The following is a 19,215-nucleotide window of genomic DNA, read 5'->3' as shown; positions in this document are numbered from 1 at the left end:
AGGTCCATTTGTTTACTCGGTTTGGGCCTGTCCAGCCGTGTTTTGTTATTAGGGTTTAGTATATATAATGCATGCATGCATTATTATTGTTAAGGTTTTTTTTGAAATCACTTTTGGTTAATCATATTCAAACCCTAGCACGCCTCTACAATTGTAGTTCTTTATCGAGCTCATATAAGGTGGAGCATATTAATCATTCGACACTGTTTGATTCCATTGTGTGTTCATTTGTTTCTTTGCTTTCAATTATCTATTTAATAATCTATCGATTGAAGTATAAATCATTCTTAACACAAGTTATTAAGAGTTCTTATAAGGTAGAATCTTTATAGGATCTTGATCATTCAAAGATCCTCAGAAATCCTATTGCTACAACTACACAATTTAACCATGCAAGCAGAAAAGTATAAAACAACCAGGGATTGAAAAAAGGGGTTATCTACCAACCTCATAAAAAGTGAAACATTGTATTACATGCCCAAAATATTAAAGTTGTTTTTAACTATATAAAAAGTAAGCTGAAGACTGATTACCACTGTAACACTCTTTTTTGAATCGTTTCCTATTCTAGGATGGTGGCCAAAGATTGGGTATTATCAGGCTTACAATATTCAAGGAAATGAGATTCGGACCTTTTGGATGTGGGTGATGTAAATTTAGATGATCCATGGGCTTAGTTTGTATTTTGAATCCAAGGGGTATTTTGGTAAAATGTCAGCTCAGGCCTTTATGGAAATTGGATTTTTGTTCGGGAAATTTTAAGGCGATTATGAGATGATAAAAGCATAGAGCTTTTCGTTACCTTTTCATGGATATAAGAATCACCGGAATCGGATTTATAATGAAGAAGTTATTGCCTTCGGAAGAATTTAGGGTTTTGGGGAAAAACCCTAGTACGTGGGGTGTACATGGGGAGTAAGCAGGGTGTACTCGTGTGAGGACCCTTACGCGAGGCATACCTTGGCGTACGTTGAGCGTAGTCAGCAATTTGGTCGTGAAGATTTGACCCCGTACGTTGGGCGTATGAGGAGTTCAAGAAACCCTAATTTAAGTGTGTGGTACCCTATATAAACACCTTAAGACCCTAGGGTTGGCCTCTTTACTAGCCCCCATACCTCCTAAAACCCTAAATCACCCCTTAAGCTTTCTTGGCAGTGTTCTTGAGCCCTTGATAGGATCTTAGTGGGTATTTTATTCATTGTGAAGGAAGCTTTGACGATTTAAGGTGCTTTGCTTGGAATGAAGGTCATAGACCCATAATCATCTCACTTGTCGCAATATCCTTGAGGTATCAAGTTCATACCTTGGGTTGTAGATGTTTAAATCTCCTCATAGTTTTTTTGTTACGCTTTTAGTCCCATTTTAGGTTGATTGAAGAGTTAAGACGTTTGAAGGGCTTGTTCCTTTAGATATGAGCTTGTTCTGGACTCCTTGAGCATAAAGGTGCAAGCTTTATGGGATTTTTGGTCACATGCATGCATTAAGTCACTTGTTAATTCCTCTTTAAGCTTAAGAGCTTCATTTAGCCATGCACGAATGTAAAGTTAGCAACTTTACATGATAATCCAGCTCAAGGAAGTCAGATCTATGTTTTGGAGCTATGTCTTAAGGGATTAAGTGTTGAAATCAAGTTCTGGGCTGAATGGGTGAGTATGTTGGGTGTACAAGTAGGTACGCTTAGCGCATAAGCCCTCAAGCGACTACGCTACGCGTACGTGCTAAGTACTCCTTGTGTACTCAGTCTAGTGGACTTCACATGTTTGGGCTTTGTATTTGGGCTATTCTTTGGTCTTAGTGGCTTGGGGCCTTGTTGGGCCACCTGAATGTAAGATTTTGGAGTACGGAAAATTAGTGGGCCTTAGGGTAAGACCGATGTAGGGGTTTGGGCCCAATTTGGAAAACTAGGCCATGTATGGGTCTAGGATGTTTAATTAGACTTTGGGACTTTAGATTGTTGGTTTGGGCCTAGGTTTGGATCATGCTGAGTTTTCCACACTGTACTTACGGGTCGAAGGCATGAAGGCCGACCCTTTGGATTGTTATCCTGGTTTATCGTATGATTGTGTGCTGTAGTGATCTGTTAGATCTGTATCTTGGTAGATAGGATGTTGCTATGCTGTAGTGATCTGTTAGATCTGTATGTTTGCCGGTATATACTAGTTGTGGTTGATTATGTTATATGTTGATATGTGATGGTTGGTTGGCTTGATACGGTCCTGCTTTATGCTGAAGGCCAAGACACCCAAAGAGGATCGGATAAATTGTAGGCCCTCCGAGGTAGTCCAGCTAGGCCGAAGGCCCGGAGGACGGTCCATATAGGCTGAAGGCCTGGTGCGGTAGTCCAGTCATGCTAAAAGTCCTGTAAGCGGTCCAGATAGGCTGAAGGTCTATAAGGCGGTCTAGTCATGTTAAAGGCTCTGTATGCATGTTGTTTGTATATGTGTTAGTCGTTAGTGTGTTGGTACTTTTCGAATGGTTTTCAAAATAATCATGGAGTACGCGATGTGTATGATCAGCCGGAGCCAATAAGTAGACCCCAAATTTCCACATAGTTAATTAAGATTATGTTATGATATGTTAGAAGAACATGCTAGTAATAGGTAAGGATTCTTCAGGAACTATATGGTAGAATTACCTGACATATGATGCATTGTCTCTTATAGAATACTTGATTGATTGTTGTATGACTCTTTCGCGTGTGAACTGACTATTGAGTGAATATGCTAAGTCAAATGCTACATGGTTTAAATGATCTTAGGATAAGGGATTTGGTTATGCTGCGCAACTCTTGTCTGAGTCCAACTATTGTACGATTGAATCTTTTAGTATAAGATTGTTTAAGCTGTGCAACATGTGATTGTATTCATGCGATAGTTATCTGGCATCAATGAAGGGTCGTGTGGCAGTTAGCGGTAGGTTGAGTTGTGTAGGGTTAGACGGCCAGTTGTGTTATGTTTAATGTTGTTTTAGGAAGTGAGGATGGAGTGCATGTATATGGTAATGTTCAACGTATTGTTAGGGTTGTTGTGATGATAACCAAAGAAAAATAGGGGTAGGTGTGGGGGTAGTATGGGCCCGTACTACTAAAAGCACAGGATACGTATGCATATTAGGGAACTCACAACCCTTAGGGCTCTGTTGGGAGTTGGATCCCCTGGTATGATATGCATTTCATCTGATATATCCATGGTCTATGTTCAATATGGTGATGATGAGATGATTAGAGGCGGGATCCAGGTCAGGATCGGGAGCTAGTGGCCAGGATAGGCCGGTGTTGTTCATTGATCAGATGCGGGAGGTGATTGCCGTGGAAGTTTTTTAGGTTTTGCAAGAAGAATTGTCCGGTGTCGTAGATCGGGTTGCTAGTAGGGTAATTACCATGATCGAGGAGCAAATTGCAACTTTGCAGTTTGTGAGAGGTTCTGCTAATGAGATGGATAATAGGGGAGATTTGGTTGTGGGGACACAACTAGGAAAGAGGAAGAGGGCTCTTTCAGTAGAGGACGAGGGTACTGAGGTTGCTAACCTGTGTACTGGAAGTCAGGATAATCATGAGGTGTGTGCCAGGTGTGGGGGAACTCACATATTTGCTTATCACAGGTTCAGGTGTTTCAAGTGTGGGGAAAGAGGGCAGGTGCAACGGGATTATAAGAGGGAGCAGGCATGCTTTCACTGTCACCAGCCAGGTCATTTCAGGTCCAGTTGTCCTGCTTTGGATGTGGAGGGAGTTCAGGTACCAACGTTCATCGTTCCTCTGGAGGTCAAGGTTGAGCCACAATAAATCTCTGGTATGCAATTTGAACCCCAATTCTGCATTGATGTTGTGGCGAAATTGTTCTTGATCGGTGTTGTATCTTCCTTGGAATCTTGTTGGGTATTGGTAGGTAGTATCTTTTGTTTAGTTCTCTATTTTTTCTAATTTATGTATTATGAATATTCATATGCCATTTTGCATGCCAAGAGTTATCGGTGGGTCATATCTTGCTGGACGTGGTTCGGTGGTTTGTTTTGGCTCCTTTGGTGGATTTAGTTCAGGTGTATGGATTGGAAGACCTATGGACAAGTAGCAGGAATAGTTCATCAGCGAAGTCAACATTAATTCTGGAGGACCGACAATTATCAATGAGAAGACCTTTGGGTTCAACCACGATCGTTGCTAGGGAAGGAGCGGTAGCAAGGAGATGGTGGTGTCAGTTGCATATAGTGGTGGTCCAATAAGGGTTTATCACTCCTCCCTCCTGTTCCCTTCTCGCTCTCCCCTCGTTGTTATTGAAGCTTGTTCGGATAAACACATATGGCGAAAAATGAAGAAGACAAAGGGCGACGTCTAAATGGGTGGCACCAACAATGGTGCTCTAGCGTCAGAGGTGGTTTTAGTGGTAGGAAGACGGTGCTTCGGAGAAAATGGTGGTGCTCCGACATCTAATGAAAAGAGAGGATATATAGAGAGTTAGTATGTTAAAAGTGAGATGGTGGGTTGAGGGTTATTTTTTTTTATAATAAGAAAAAGACAAAATTGCAAAAAGTTAGTATGATTTTTTTGGATTGGTGGTCCTTTTGAGATAGTTTCGATGCGTTTTTGGTCCCTTGGTAAGTTGAAATGACTGTAATGCCCTTGGGGTATTTATTTTCTATTTTTGTTTCATTTTTGTAAAATCTTATACTCATTTTTTTTGTTAAAAAAATTAAAAAATAAGTGGTCCCTCTCTCTCTCTCTCTTTTACTTTCTCTCTATTCTTTGCTTTTCATCAGGACTCACTTCAAATAAAAAATTTCATACAAAACCCAGGTAGAAGATAGTGAATTCAAATTCATTTATGACTTGGAAGTTCTCTCCCTCTCTGTTTCTTGCTCCCTGTATCTCATCCCATGAAGGATTTCATGGGCTTCGAATCAGTGAGTTTCAGAAGGCGATCGGAGATCATGAAGGCAATCGAACCCTCACAGGGTCCGATCAAAACCCTCCCCCTAACCCTTCTAGTTAAACCCCTTTTCGATTTAATGCTTCCCTTTTCTCTGTTCATTTTTTTGTATCTAATCTCTTTTCATCTTGATTCATTGATTTGATGGGTTTGATGGATGCTTATGGTGGAGGTGGTGGATTTGTATCTTTGTTGCAGGTTTTCTAGTCTAGAATTGGTAAAGAAGACTAGGCGGGGAAGAAGATGGAGTGGGGCTGTTTGAGGACCAGATTGAGTTCAATTCATATAGGGATAACGCATTTGAGGACTAGGTGGAGGATACCGACGAATATTTATTTGATAAATTGGTCGACGATGACGATGATGGTTATAAGGTTACCCCATTATCCTCAGAAACGTCCAAATTAGCTGATGGGAACGATTCTGATGATGCTAAAGCTTTTGCTAATTTGGGTATCAGTGATAACATCACTGGAGTCGAAGATTTGGGGAAAGTAGGTGTTGAGGTGCTGTGAGAAGCACAAACAAGCAGGAGGTGTAAATAACCCTAAATCAATATGTCATTGAATCCCTCTCAGGTCCCCAAACCGAAGATTATCATACAAATTTCCGGTAATGACTTGGTGGATTCTGAAGATTCCTATAAGGTGTAAACATCTTTCTTTGAAATCTAAAAAAGAGGAGAGAAATAAAGGTGTTAAGAAGGAGTGTGGTGGGTTGTTCTTGAGTTCTTGAAAACACATAAATATTGGGTTGATGGTGTGGAGAGAGAGAGAGAGAAAGAGAGAGAGAGAGAGAGAGAGAGAGAGAGAGAGAGAGAGAGAGAGAGAGAGAGAGAGAGAGAAAGAGAGAGGAGGGAGGGAGGGAGGGAGGGGGGCTACTTATTTTTTAATTTTTTAAATAAATAAATGAATATAAGATTTTAGAAAAATGAAATAAAAATAGATACCCCAAGGGCATTAAAGTCATTTTAATTTACCGAGGGACCAAAAACGCAAAAAAAACTACTTGGACCACCAATCCAAAAAAATTATGGTTTGGATTAAAACCTCAAAAAAAGGCATACAAGGACATTTTTTTTGCAAATTTGTCTAAGAAAAATATTAAATTAATTAAAAAACTAAAAAAAGAAAATATCAAGGAAAAATCGTCATTATAAAGAAGTTCAAAACAAATTGGATCAGACTCGCAACAAAATAAAAAATTTGGTCCTCTGGTACTAATACTTCAAACTATTTTGGACCAAAATGATAATTTTTGATTAACCATATTACCTTTTTGCAGTTTTGTCTATTTTATAAAATAGTAAAAGATTTGTGGGTAATTGTAGAAAAGAGAAAAATGTAGTTGTCAAGGTGCAAAACGAGAAGGGTGGTTGGGGCAACAGAGAGAAAATCAAAAGAATGATTCTCAGTTGAGCGACTGAAACGGAATCGCCCTCATCTAATCCCTCTTTGCTTTCCTGCTCTTACTAGTATCATATAATTCGCTTGAAGACTGATTGATTTTAGTTCGAAAACCCTAAGGTGATTCCTCTCTCTGTTCTAATTTTTTGCTTCGGTTATTTCAATTTACCAAAACAGCACCAAGTTGATTCCTTGTTGATTAAGTGTTCTGATATGGATACTGGACGTTTTTCTCTAATCTCGATTAATAAACGATTCACTATATGTAGTATGTATGTAGGGTTTAATTGAATACCTTTGCTATGTTTTTCAAAAACTTGTGATATGGGTTTTATCGGTTTCCCCCCTTTTTATCGTCTGTTTTTATTTTTTATTTTTAAAGTGCCCTCTTTTCTTATCCAAGTTCTCGTTTTCGCCTCTCAAAGTTCACAATTTTCAAATTTTCTCTTCTCTGACATTCTTAGTGGTTGCTTCTAACCTTGATGCTTAGGAAAGCTTACTAAACTTATATAGAGACTTTTGAGAATGAAATTGAGTTTTATGTCCAATTCTATCGCTAATCTGACAGTTTGTTGATTGTAAAAACCACAGTTGCCTTCACTGTGCAGATTGATTTGCTGTAAATAAGATTAAACTTGTTCTTGAACACCTTTGCTTTTGGGATTGATAATCTTTTTGCCTCTCAAGTCTCAAATCTCAAAAGTTTCAACTATCATTCTAACATATTAAGGTTTAATATCGTATGTAAACTGTTACACCCAAAGATAAATAGAATAGATTTCTTGCAGTATGAGCTGAAGCTTCTTTCTTGTCTTTGGCAGATAACTTTTTGTTGAATTAGCCTCTGCATATTTCAATGTCAGCAAAGAAAATTATAGCTATATGCCAGTCTGGAGGTGAATTTCAGACTGAAAAAGATGGTTCCATGTCGTACAGTGGTGGGGAGGCATATGCTGTTGATCTTGATATAGATACACAAGTAATTGATTTCAAACAGGATTTAGCAGAAACATTTGGATACAGTGTTGACAACATGTTGATCAAATACTTTCTCCCTGGAAACAAAAAGACACTTATCATGATATCTAAAGACAAAGATCTTAAGCGCATGATTAACTTCTTTGCTGACACTGATCAAGTTGACGTCTTTGTCATGCCAAATGAAAGTGGCAGGGTAGCCCCAAATCTCTCCAACATGCCTGCTACTGCTAGTAGGTAGTTTAGCACTTGTTATTTCTTTCATTCGTTTTTTTTTCTTGCAAGATACTCAGATGTTTCCTTTTCGAAGCTTAAATTCCAAATCTTTTTACCATATGAACAACTCTGATGCTACTACTACACTAAACAACTAACCAGATGACCACTGTTTCTGGGACTAATTAGCATGCTTAATTGAATTTTGTTAGCTTAAGTTTTTCATATACTTTAATAACATAATCTTAAAGCTGTTAATGTTAGTTTTGAGCTCTGCACATTTCGTATGCTTAATAATAGTTCTTGTTTGGAACATACAATAATCGTACTAGTTTTTTTTGCATTTGCTCGAGTGATGATCACTTATACATACTCTTACAAAACTGACATTACAGATCAAGCAGGACAACAGCATCCGAAGCAGTTGTTCTTGCATCTAGCCCTATTCTCACAACAACAAGCAACACAGACAACCACCCAAACACAAACACAAACACAACTGAAACCGATTCCTTCAATCTACCCATCATAGAAACTGCAATCTCACCATTTCCATTTCCTCTGAATTCAAATTGGGAAAAACAACATAAAGCCGCAACACAATGGGAAAACACAATAACAGGTGTAGAACAAAGATTCTCTAGTTTTGCTGAGTTTCGTGAAGCCCTCCATAAATTCTCAATCGCCCATGGATTTCGTTACAAATACAAAAAATCAGATAGTCATCGCGTGAGTGTCAAATGTAAATCGGAAGGGTGTCCATGGCGTATATACGTTTCAAGACTACAAACAACTCATTTGATTCGCATCAAGAAAATGAACCCTGAGCATACGTGTACAGGTGTCACTGCAAAAGCAGGGTATCGTGCAACAAAAGGATGGGTGGGAAATATTATAAAAGAAAAATTAAAAAATTCCCCGAATTATCGACCCAAAGATATAGTCACTGACATTGAACGCGAATATGGTGTCAAGTTAAACTATTCGCAAGCATGGCGTGCGAAAGGAATCGCAAAAGAACAGCTTCAAGGCTCATATTCCCAATCGTATTCCCAGTTACCCTTTTTCTGTGAAAAAATAATGGAAACAAATCCGGGTAGTTTAGCTACATTCGACACAAAACCGGATTCAAGTTTCCATCGTTTTTTTGTCTCGTTTCACGCGTCTATTTTAGGGTTTCAACAAGGGTGTCGCCCTTTGCTTTTTCTAGATGACATCCCGCTCGATGCGAAATATCAAGGGACTTTATTAATTGTTACTTCAGCAGATGGCGATGATGGTGTTTTCCCTCTAGCTTTTGCTGTTGTTGATGATGAAAACGATGATGATAATTGGTTTTGGTTTTTATCCCAATTGAAATCTTGCGTTCCCATATCTCAACCCATCACATTCGTTGCGAATTTCAACCCGGGGGTAAAAGAGTCAATCGTCAAGGTCTTTGGGAACGAGTGCTTTCACGGATACTGTCTTCGATACGTTTCTGAAAAACTCAACAACGATTTAAAAACAAGATTTTCACATGAAGCGAGACGTTTGATGGTTCAAGATCTATACGCTGCAGCCTACGCACCAAAGATTGAAGCTTTTGAACAATGTGTTCAAGATATAAAAGCAATATCACCCGAAGCATACGATTGGGTGCTCAATAGTGAGCCACAACATTGGGCGAATGTGTTCTTTGATGGAACGCGATATAATCATATCACATCTAATTTCGGACAGCTGTTTTATAGCTGGGTCTCTGAAGCTGTTGAGTTACCAATCACCCACATGATCGATTTATTAAGAGGGAAATTAATGGAGTTGATTTATAAAAGACGAGTCGACTCAAACAGATGGACTACAACTTTGACTCCATCAATGGAGGAAAAGCTTAAAACGGAAGCTTCAAAAGCGGGAATGTTTCAGGTGTTGCCATCAGAGAGCAGTGTGTTTGAGGTGCATGGTGAAGGTGTTGTTGAGATAGTTGACATCAGTCAATGGGATTGTAGCTGTAGAGGCTGGCAGCTGACTGGACTGCCATGCTGTCATGCGATTGCGGTTTTTGAGTGTATTGGTAGAAGCGTGTATGATTATTGTTCCAGGTATTTTATGGCCGAGAGTTATAGGAAAACGTATGCGGAGTCCATTTATCCGATACCTGATGTGGAAGGAGGTCAACATCCGGTAGATGGTGATGACGTGGCGGTTGTTGTTGTCACACCTCCTCCTGCTAAACGTCCGCCTGGCAAGCCAGGTAGGCGGGCAAAGCTCAAACAGGCGGGGTCCCTTGAGCTGATTAGAAGGCAGATGCAGTGTAGTAAATGCAAGGGTTTGGGTCACAACAAAAAGACATGCAAGTATGTGTTCTCTCTTTCAAATTTATTAGGGACTTTTTACCAATATTCGCAACCTACTTAATTTTTTTTTTTTGCCCATAATACCAATGTTGTTGCATTTTTGGTACCAATAAAGGCAATGTAGTTTATATGTTATTGCAATAATTGATTGGTAAAGAAATGAAAGTATAGGTAAGGAATTGTAAGTATGTTGGTATTATGTAAAAAGAATTGTAAGTAATTTGTTATTATGGGTTATGTAATTTTGGTAAAATAAAATGTAAGTACATTGCTATTATGGGTGAAAAATGAAGTACATTGGTATTATGTGGTTTTTTAGGATATTATTTGTTGAGTTTAAATTGGGTTTATATAATGTTGAACAGAGAGGTAGAGAGTCATGAAGCATTATCAAGTCTTGAAGCTGTATCGATTCAGATGGGGTGAAGACATACAATTTTGAGTGAGCGAGTGGTGAATTCATGTGAAGTTTTTTACTTTGATAGAAAGCAGTAAGTATGGTTCTTGGTTATTTTTTTGGATACAATGAAATAATAGGTGGCTAGTCATTGTTTGAGGAAATTTGCACGTTACACATTTACGCACAGTGCAAAAAGGTATGATCAATTGAATGAGTTTTTTTTTGCTTTTTTTTCCCAGCAAACTTAACTAACAGACTAACATAATATATCATAGAATTTGACACACAATAGTAGCCGTCGGAGTGGGAATTATTTGGTTTGGAACCGAAAAACACCGTTAACCAATTCGAACCGAAATTGATTTTAGGCCAAACCATATTCAAATTCGGTTTTTGGTTTGGTTCGAGGCCGAACCGAATTTTGAATTTGGTTTTTGGTCTCATGAAGTTTAGACCAAACCAAATTACATTAATTATTTAACTAAAAAAATATATTTTATATTTTATTTACCAAAGGATTTATAGCCAAGTGGTATGAGGTGTTGCCCTTCCTCCTTGAGGTTGAGGGTTCAAGTTTCGTTAGCGACATAAGTGAATTTATGAGTAATATAATAAGAGTAGGTTACATTTGTCGTTAAAAAAAAATTATTTATTAAATAAAAATATTAAATATTCAAAATAAAATAAAAGGAAACTGACTTAAAAAGGTACCAAAGTTTACAAAAAGTTCAAAAAATACTAACGAAGTATATATGTGCTCAAAGAAAACTTTGATAAACGAAAAATGATTTAAAAGGGTAACAAAGTTTCCAAAATGTTTAAAAAATTCCATTGATTTTTAAGTACAAAAACTATCATTGAAGTATACAATTTGTACACAAAATGTCAACGAAGTACACATTTTAGTACAAAAAAAATATCATCGAAGTTTCCAAAATATTCAAAAAAAATATCATTGTTGTTTTTTCAGAGCACCTTTTGTTAACTTTGTTGTTTCCGGATTATGTAGAATACATTCGCCGAAGAACATTCACCGTCATACCATTTCACACTGGTTGTGCACTCTCTTTGATTCTCTCACTCGATCGGTTTGTATCTAAATACCATCATAGAAAAACACAACTAAGAATTCATCGATTAGGATGCAAGTCGTTCAAGTGCTCCAACACATATGCTTCTCCTCTTTACTTTAACTACAAATCATCATCAACTCAACCACATGATGCTGAGTGTTGCTGACCATTCATCCCTCATCGGTCCCAAAGAATTAAAAGCAACTCATACTCTCTACATCCACATTTAAAAATTTTGTTTCTCTTTTACCCACTTACTTCTCATGTTACCGCAAGAACGATCGAGCAAGAGAATAAAAAAGAGTGCAAACTGTTGTGACCTGATATCACGGTGCATGATCCCCGATGACTGTGTTTTACATAATCCGACAACAATGTGGTTAACAAAAAGTGTTCTAAAAAAATAACAATGATCTTGTTTGAACATTTTGGAAACTTCAATGATATTTTTTTGTATTAAAATGTGTACTCCATTAGTATTATGTATACAAATAGTATACTTCATTAATATTTTTTGTACTAAAAAAACAATGGTATTTTTTAAACATTTTGAAAACTTTATTACACTTTTAAGTCATTTTTCCGTTTATTTGAAGTAACCTGTTACCATAAGGTTTTATTTGAACATGTGTACTTCGTTATGTACAAAAAGTATACTTTAATGGTATTTCTTGTACTAAAAAAACAACAATGATATTTTTTAAACATTTTAGAAACTTCGTTATCTATTAAAGTAATTTTCCTTAAAATAAAAGAAATTTTAGCCCTTTTTAAGGCTTTCCCTTTTCACCGCTCATAGTCATAACTCCATTGACCAATCGACCGTCACGACTCACACACACTTTTCACTTTTCAATTTCACCGCTCCACCTACACACTCCACGGACATTACGATTGTGGATTCCTCATTCCCGTTCCCAATTTCACCACTCATGCAATCTATGACGATGAAAATGACCACTAGCCACCGTTAGGCCAGCACCGCTAGGTCGCCGCTCCAGGTATCATAAGAACTTTGAAGAACACTGCAAGGTTGCGATCGACAGTTTGACATTAGCTACGAGATCGATCATCAGTCCATGAAACTTTAGATCTTTATGTTTGACCCTATAAAACCCGTGTTTTGAGGCTAAGCATTGATACGGTGATGTAATAGTTAGGGTCAACAAATGTAACTTATCTTGAAGTAATAAAGAAGAATTATTTGAATGTTATGTGAATTATGTGAATTTATGTACATTAAACTTATTTATAAGATATAACAAATTATGAATGAAAATAAGCGCAAAAAATAAAAATATAGATAAACTCGATATCTATGAAGAAAGTTCTAGTGGTCGTCACAAGGATTTTGGAGATATAAAGAACGCCGAAATCCGAGTTATAACGAAGAAGTTATAACTTGTCGAAGTTTCGCGACAAAACCGACACGACGTTGTGTGACGTAAAAAGTGAGTTTACGATAAAATGATTTTTAGCTTTAGCAATCTAAACGAAAGTCGTAGTACACATTAAACCGAGAGCGTACATAAAAAGAACGTCCGAATCTGACTCCGTATGAGAAAGTTATGAATTTTCTAAGATTTGACAAATTAGTGTGCAGCCTGGAGTTCAAATTTTAGATCGAGCGATTTTTAGCCGACACAACCTAAACGGGAATCGAAGATCTCGTTAATGGGAGCTCAACGATAAAAAGACAGACGGAAATGGACGTCGGATGACAAAGTTATGATTTTTTAACGGACTTATCCTGTCCCGGCCTGTTAAAAATATAACTTTAAAAATAAAGTCAAAATTAGCCAACATAGTATAAATGAAAGTTGTAGACCACGTTCCCACCTACGCGTGGATATAAAAAACGTCGAAAACGGAGTTCGTATGTGAAAGTTACAGGGTTTAGAAGTCGGAATGGTGTTGCTGCGAAGTGGGTGACGTGGCACGATCTGAGCCCTTACTTTCTCCCCACCAGATGACGACAAGTGGCACCAACTCGACGAGTTGGACCAGAAACTCGATGAGTTAGGGGTCAGAAACTCGACGAGTTCACCACTTTTCCAGCCTATAAATACCACCCGAGAGTTCCTTCATTTTTCACACCAAAACCCATTCTTCTTCTCTCAACTCTTTCTCTAAACACTCCCCAACCCATAGAATCTTCCTAGCACTAGAAGAAAGCCCTGGAGAGCCCGAAGGCTCCGAGAAAAAGATTTTTTCGGCTCGAAGCTCTGCCCCTGTAGAGCCCGGTTTTCAAGCAAACCTTCCGGTTTCGTCGAACCGAAACGTTGTCCAAGTTGGAATCACTACCTTATCATGTGAGTCCATAGTTACTTTCATCTTACACATAGATATGAAGTATTTTATATAAATTACGTGTTATGTATGCATATTATCTGTTTACCTGAGATCTATGCTGGATGAAAGATCTAAACTTTTTTTTTTCAGATATAAACTGTATAAGTATTTAGATCTATGCTGGATGAAAGATCTAAGCTTCTTTTATTTTTTCAGATCCAAACTGTATATGTTTTTTATATTTACGAATATGATGAATAAAATATGGGTAGATGAAATAGTTGATGTGTTATAAAATAAAATGATGAGAGGCCTCGGTGTTTACGATGATCCAGTCATCTAGCAGAGTATGGATGACGATTACAGACTTTTCTAGACAGTCCAGTAGAACGCTAGCAGGCTCGCAACCTGTAAGTGTTTGTGAAAGATGTGTTCACCGGTGTATTCCATCCCCATCATGGTTGCCTTACAGACATTTATTCTTGAGGAACCCCTTTAGCAGTAGTGTCCATCCCGATGAAATCCTTAGGATATATCCCTTATGATAGATGTTTTAGGGACATAAAGTGAGGATAATGGGAACGGGTAATCAGGTTGATTTATTTGATGAAGTTAATAAACTTAACTATTGTGGGTTGAAAATCCTATGTGCTCACCAGGCTCCCAAGCCCGACCTACACAGTTTTTGTATTACAGGTAGTGACACAAGAGCATAGATGTGATGATCTGATGAGAGATTGTAGATTATAGGCCAGTAGAAATAAATAGAATGTTGTAAGGCCTATGTTGTTTTTGAGGCTTATGTTGTTTTGTGGCCTATGTTGTTCTGTTTATGCTTTTGATCTGTACTGATAATGACATCCTGAGGTTTTTAATATAATGAAATACATTTATCCATAAATGATTTGATAAATTCTTATCTATATTTTATTTGGGAACAAATTATGCAACATTTTTCTTAAAAGTATACTCTGATTTTCAAATAAAGCATAAACAAATCGGTTTTTTCTGGACGTGAAATTGGGGATGTCACATTTGGTATTAGAGCATTAGTTTTAAGCGAACTAGGAATTTGTATGATTTCTAGACTTAAACTTAGAATTCTAAGCGATGATTGTGAGGCGAGTGTCTTCTATTTTTTAGACATGAACACTAGTTTATTTTAGGAAAGATGTCTAAAATGATTTTATGTGCTAAATGCTTTATGTTTGACTTATATGTTATTATTTGTTCAGATCTATGGTCTATTGCCGACCGGATCTGGAAACCTTACGTGTTTAGGATTCTAAGCATTCTACGATATTAGAACTAGCATGTAACGTTTCAGAATGATAAGGTGGATTTTGTGACAACCCGATATTTTGAGACAATAAAATGTAACACCAGTCAAATTTAGGACGAAATATAACTTTTCTAAAATCTTATTTGGGTTAAATAAAGTGGTAGGAATCGTATCAAGGTTTTTGTACATATAAAGAACACTAAAATCCGAGTTATAACGAAGAAGTTATGACCAATCTAAGATTCGCGACAAAAAAAACCCGGCAACGCTGATAGACGTAAAACGCAAAGTTTCGATACAATAATTTTTAGCCTTAGGTATCTAAATGAAAGTCGTAGATTATGTTAAACCGTGACCATGCATAAAAAGAACGCCCAAAACGGACTTCGTATGAAGAAGTTACAAATTTTCTAAGTTTTGTAACAACGGTAGACAACTAAAAACTCGAAATAAAGATCGAGCGATTTTTAGCCGACACAACTTAAACGAGAGTTGAAGGTCTCGACAATAGTAGGTCAATGGTAAAAAGACAAACGAAAACAGACATCGGATAAAGAAGTTATGGATTTTTAACGAAGTTATCGTGTCCCGGCCTATTAATTAAAATATAATTAAAAATAAAATTCAAAATTAGCCGACGGAGTCTAAATGAAAGTTGTAGAGTATTTTCTCACCTTCGCGTGGATATAAAGAACGTCAAAAACAGAGACGTATGCGAAAGTTATGGATTTTACAAGTTCAAGGCACACACATCAAGACGATTTACGCCCAGTGTACCCTCGTATGCCCATCGTACTCGGGTGCTAGGCCTCGGTTCGTCCACGTCGCTCCGAGTCCCATCCAATGCTCCGCCCAAGGATGCGGTAAGCGCTGACGTCACGTACGCCCAGCGTACTCCGAAATTACGCCCAGCGTAACGAGTACGCCCAACGTACTCCGAATTTATGCCCAACGTAATCCCTCTTTCAGCACCCTATAAATAGAATGCGAGGGTGCCGGCCATCCTTGCTCATTTTCTTCACTTCTCTCACATTTTCACCTCGTTTTTCGTGCCGACAATATCCCGACTTCCCGGTTTCATATCTAAGCCCCGACAAAGGTCCGAAGCCCCGAGTTTCTCGAAAAACTCGTCACTTTCCGGTCGAGGCGCCGCCTGAGAAAAAAACTCGTTTTCTTCAAATCATGCACTTTCTTCGGTGAGTTCATACCCCTATAAACTACTTTTTCAAATGTGTTATCAATTCTTTTTATACACTTTTAGGGGGGGGGGGGGATACAAGTAAACACATGGTTATTATCATGTGTAACCTAAAGTTTCATTATATACTCTTTTTATCAAGTAAACCATATGAGATTCATAACTACTACATGGAAACTTTCGTACACAAAATATATCACGATAACATCTAGTCTTTTTAAACTAAATATGTTGTTATACATATATGAATCAAACACTTTATCTATACTTTGAGTATATGTGTTCATTTATGTCACTACAAAAGTTACACTTTACATAACGAGTGAGCATTTCACTAGGGTTTACTATACAAACGAAACAACTTTTGGAAAAACTATAATAGTTTACGACAAACATTTTTACATGTTAAAAACTCTTTATCAAACTGTCTTACATACTTTATAATTCCTTTCAAATGTTGTTAGAATCATGTCTCTAACAAAGGTCTTCCTATATTTAAAACTGTTCTTACCAAACAAGCTGCTTTCAAATCATTTTATAAACTGATATCAAGTCATCATTTCTTATTTATTAAACTTTTCAAAGGTTTTACAAAACTTCTTTTATATTTTTATATTGGCAAATGCATGCCTATATATGTATAGTTATATAAGTAATGTTTGAAGGACTCAAGACGGCTAGTTCGCTTTATTTCCTTTTCCTCGTTGGGATGTGGCCCTAGGGCATCGGTTATTCGTCCGAATGTCGTCTAAATATTAGTTATATATATATATATATATATATATATATATATATATATATATATATATATATATATATCATATGTACATATATAGACATAAAAGTTTCCCTCAGTTGGTTCAGTACCTTTGAGTAGCAAAGGCATATTTTGGTTATACACATACAATACTAGAAACTATAATAGGTATAGTTAGGAGATACTACTTACCATTCCAAGTATAAGGGATCACACAAGAGTCAGTTTATTCATGAGTCTATACAAATACATTACATACTATATGAAGAGATACGATTACATACAATTACAAGGCATACAATTTCAAGACATACAATTACAAGAGATACGATTACATAAGATAGTGTACTAGATATTCATGAAATTTTACATACTACAAGTACCATATCAAAGAGATATTTTCATATACAAGAACAAATGGACATTTTCATATGTAAATCTATTTTATACTAGGTTTTGTGAGACATTTCACGTACTTTCGAGTATGCATTATTAAGTCCTGTATTATATACCATAATCCCTTGTAGGGGGAGAGTGATACTTGTGTATAGATCTATACGGGATTGACAATCTCGCACCTAAACTGTTAGCTACAGTTAGACCGGCAGGTCTGGGGTGACAAACGTCATAACATTCCAACGCCTGAAGAACGTTGTTACAGGCACTCTGGGTCATTAGCATGGTTATAAAACTCACATGGAGTATTAACAACACGTTGATTTACAGGTTTATCAAATACCTTAGCGATTTTATATGTACACAAACCTACTATTTTAAGCATGAAAACACCATTGTAGTTCATTTTTGGGACTTTTAAACTACCACTCACTTATGGGAAAATATTGGATTTCTAAAAGCAAAACATTCAAAACGGTTGGGTCTTGGTAGAAGGCTACTTTTTATAATAGTAGAAAATATGGGATTTTCTAGAGTTTTCAAACGTTTACAATTACTTACAAACATGTTCATTGGTACAAACTTTCCTTCAAACATTACATGTCTTTCTTTACAGTTTTACAAATCAAAGTCACATAAATACTTATGAATTCACCAGCATTATTGCTGATACTCTCTTTCAAAATAACTTATATTCCCAAGACACAGATAGACAAGTACGACTACCAGGTTCCGTGAAGACGGAGCGGTCAAGACTCGTCTTTTATTTTGAATATTCATTTTGTAGAATTATACTATGAAAGAACTCAAATGTAATTAAAATTATACTATTAATGCAATGGATGATGTTTTTGCTTGTTTACTACTTTGCATTGTTGTGATACATTACATGACGTCTTCCACCCCAGAACGTTTCCGCCGTTCTCAGTTCTGGGGTGTGACAGATTGGTATCAGAGCATTGTTTATAGTGAATTGAGTATATCAACCCATAAAAGATATACAAACTATAAATACAATAGGGATTAAAATACTCTGATAAAGAGTCTATACTTTTGAAATAATAAAATATTTAATTAAGTATACATGCCTGCATTCATACTAAAATCAGTGTCACTAGGACAGAACAAAAGTATTACGATTGTTGGGCAGCACAAGTAGACTTAGAGACAGATAGTCAAAACTGGGATAATATAGCCTAATCAACTATATTATCCAAGGGTTGACTAGCATGTGCCTAAGTGTGGTTGTGAATTGCAACAAGCCTAAAAACTTACCCACAATACTACAATGAGAACGATAGGACATAAAATACTATAAGAGTATTTTGTATATTACTATAAACTACTTATGTGTTAGATTCTTATACCCTAATTATCGCATAGATAACATAGCTGGACCCCATCCCCCACGGCAACCCGTAGTTCCCGAACGAAGGCAATGCTGGGTGGTTCAGAGAAGAACCAGAAAATGATCATCCAATCCCTTTTTAATGATCACCATGATGAAGACCTTTTGGATGATGATAACTCCGAACTCGAGAATGAGAACCTACCCCCGGTGGCTCCCAATTCAAACCCTAACCCTCGTCCAGCTCTTCATGGCCCGACGCCTCCTTAGGTAGAATGCTTGGAAACACGGAGTGAAGAGCAAGATCGACCTATGCCGCTTAAAGGAGACCGAAGCTGCTACAACTTAAGTGAAGGGAGCTTACCAGACAGAGTTCTACCAAATCCTGATCCGTAGAGTTGCCCAAAACGAAATTCAGGGCAGGACGGCTATCCATTGTATCGAAGAGGTTAAATGCCAATACAAGAAAGCATACCATCCGCACCAATCGTCTTGAAAACGCTCGTAAGAGATCTGAGAGAGACCATGAGACCCTGCTACAAGCACTGGCTGAAACTAGAGCCGAAGTCATAGAGCTCCGAGTACACCAGAGGGTGTACGAAAGAGAC

General features: G+C 37.3%; 1 protein-coding gene across 1 annotated transcript; it reads left to right on the top strand.

Moving 5' to 3' along the window:
* The first annotated feature begins 6,253 nt into the window (after window positions 1-6,253).
* On the top strand, window positions 6,254-10,488 carry LOC111914209 (uncharacterized). Its single transcript, XM_023909988.3, has 4 exons — window positions 6,254-6,448; window positions 7,150-7,543; window positions 7,918-9,861; window positions 10,227-10,488. The coding sequence occupies exons 2-4, from the start codon at window positions 7,185-7,187 to the stop codon at window positions 10,285-10,287; spliced, it is 2,364 nt and encodes a 787-aa protein (XP_023765756.1). The 5' UTR covers window positions 6,254-6,448; window positions 7,150-7,184; the 3' UTR covers window positions 10,288-10,488.
* Window positions 10,489-19,215: the final 8,727 nt, after the last annotated feature.

The sequence above is a fragment of the Lactuca sativa genome, chromosome 6 (genome assembly GCF_002870075.4).
Source record: "Lactuca sativa cultivar Salinas chromosome 6, Lsat_Salinas_v11, whole genome shotgun sequence".
Lineage (NCBI taxonomy): Eukaryota > Viridiplantae > Streptophyta > Magnoliopsida > Asterales > Asteraceae > Lactuca > Lactuca sativa.
This window is presented reverse-complemented; position numbering and strand designations above follow the sequence as displayed.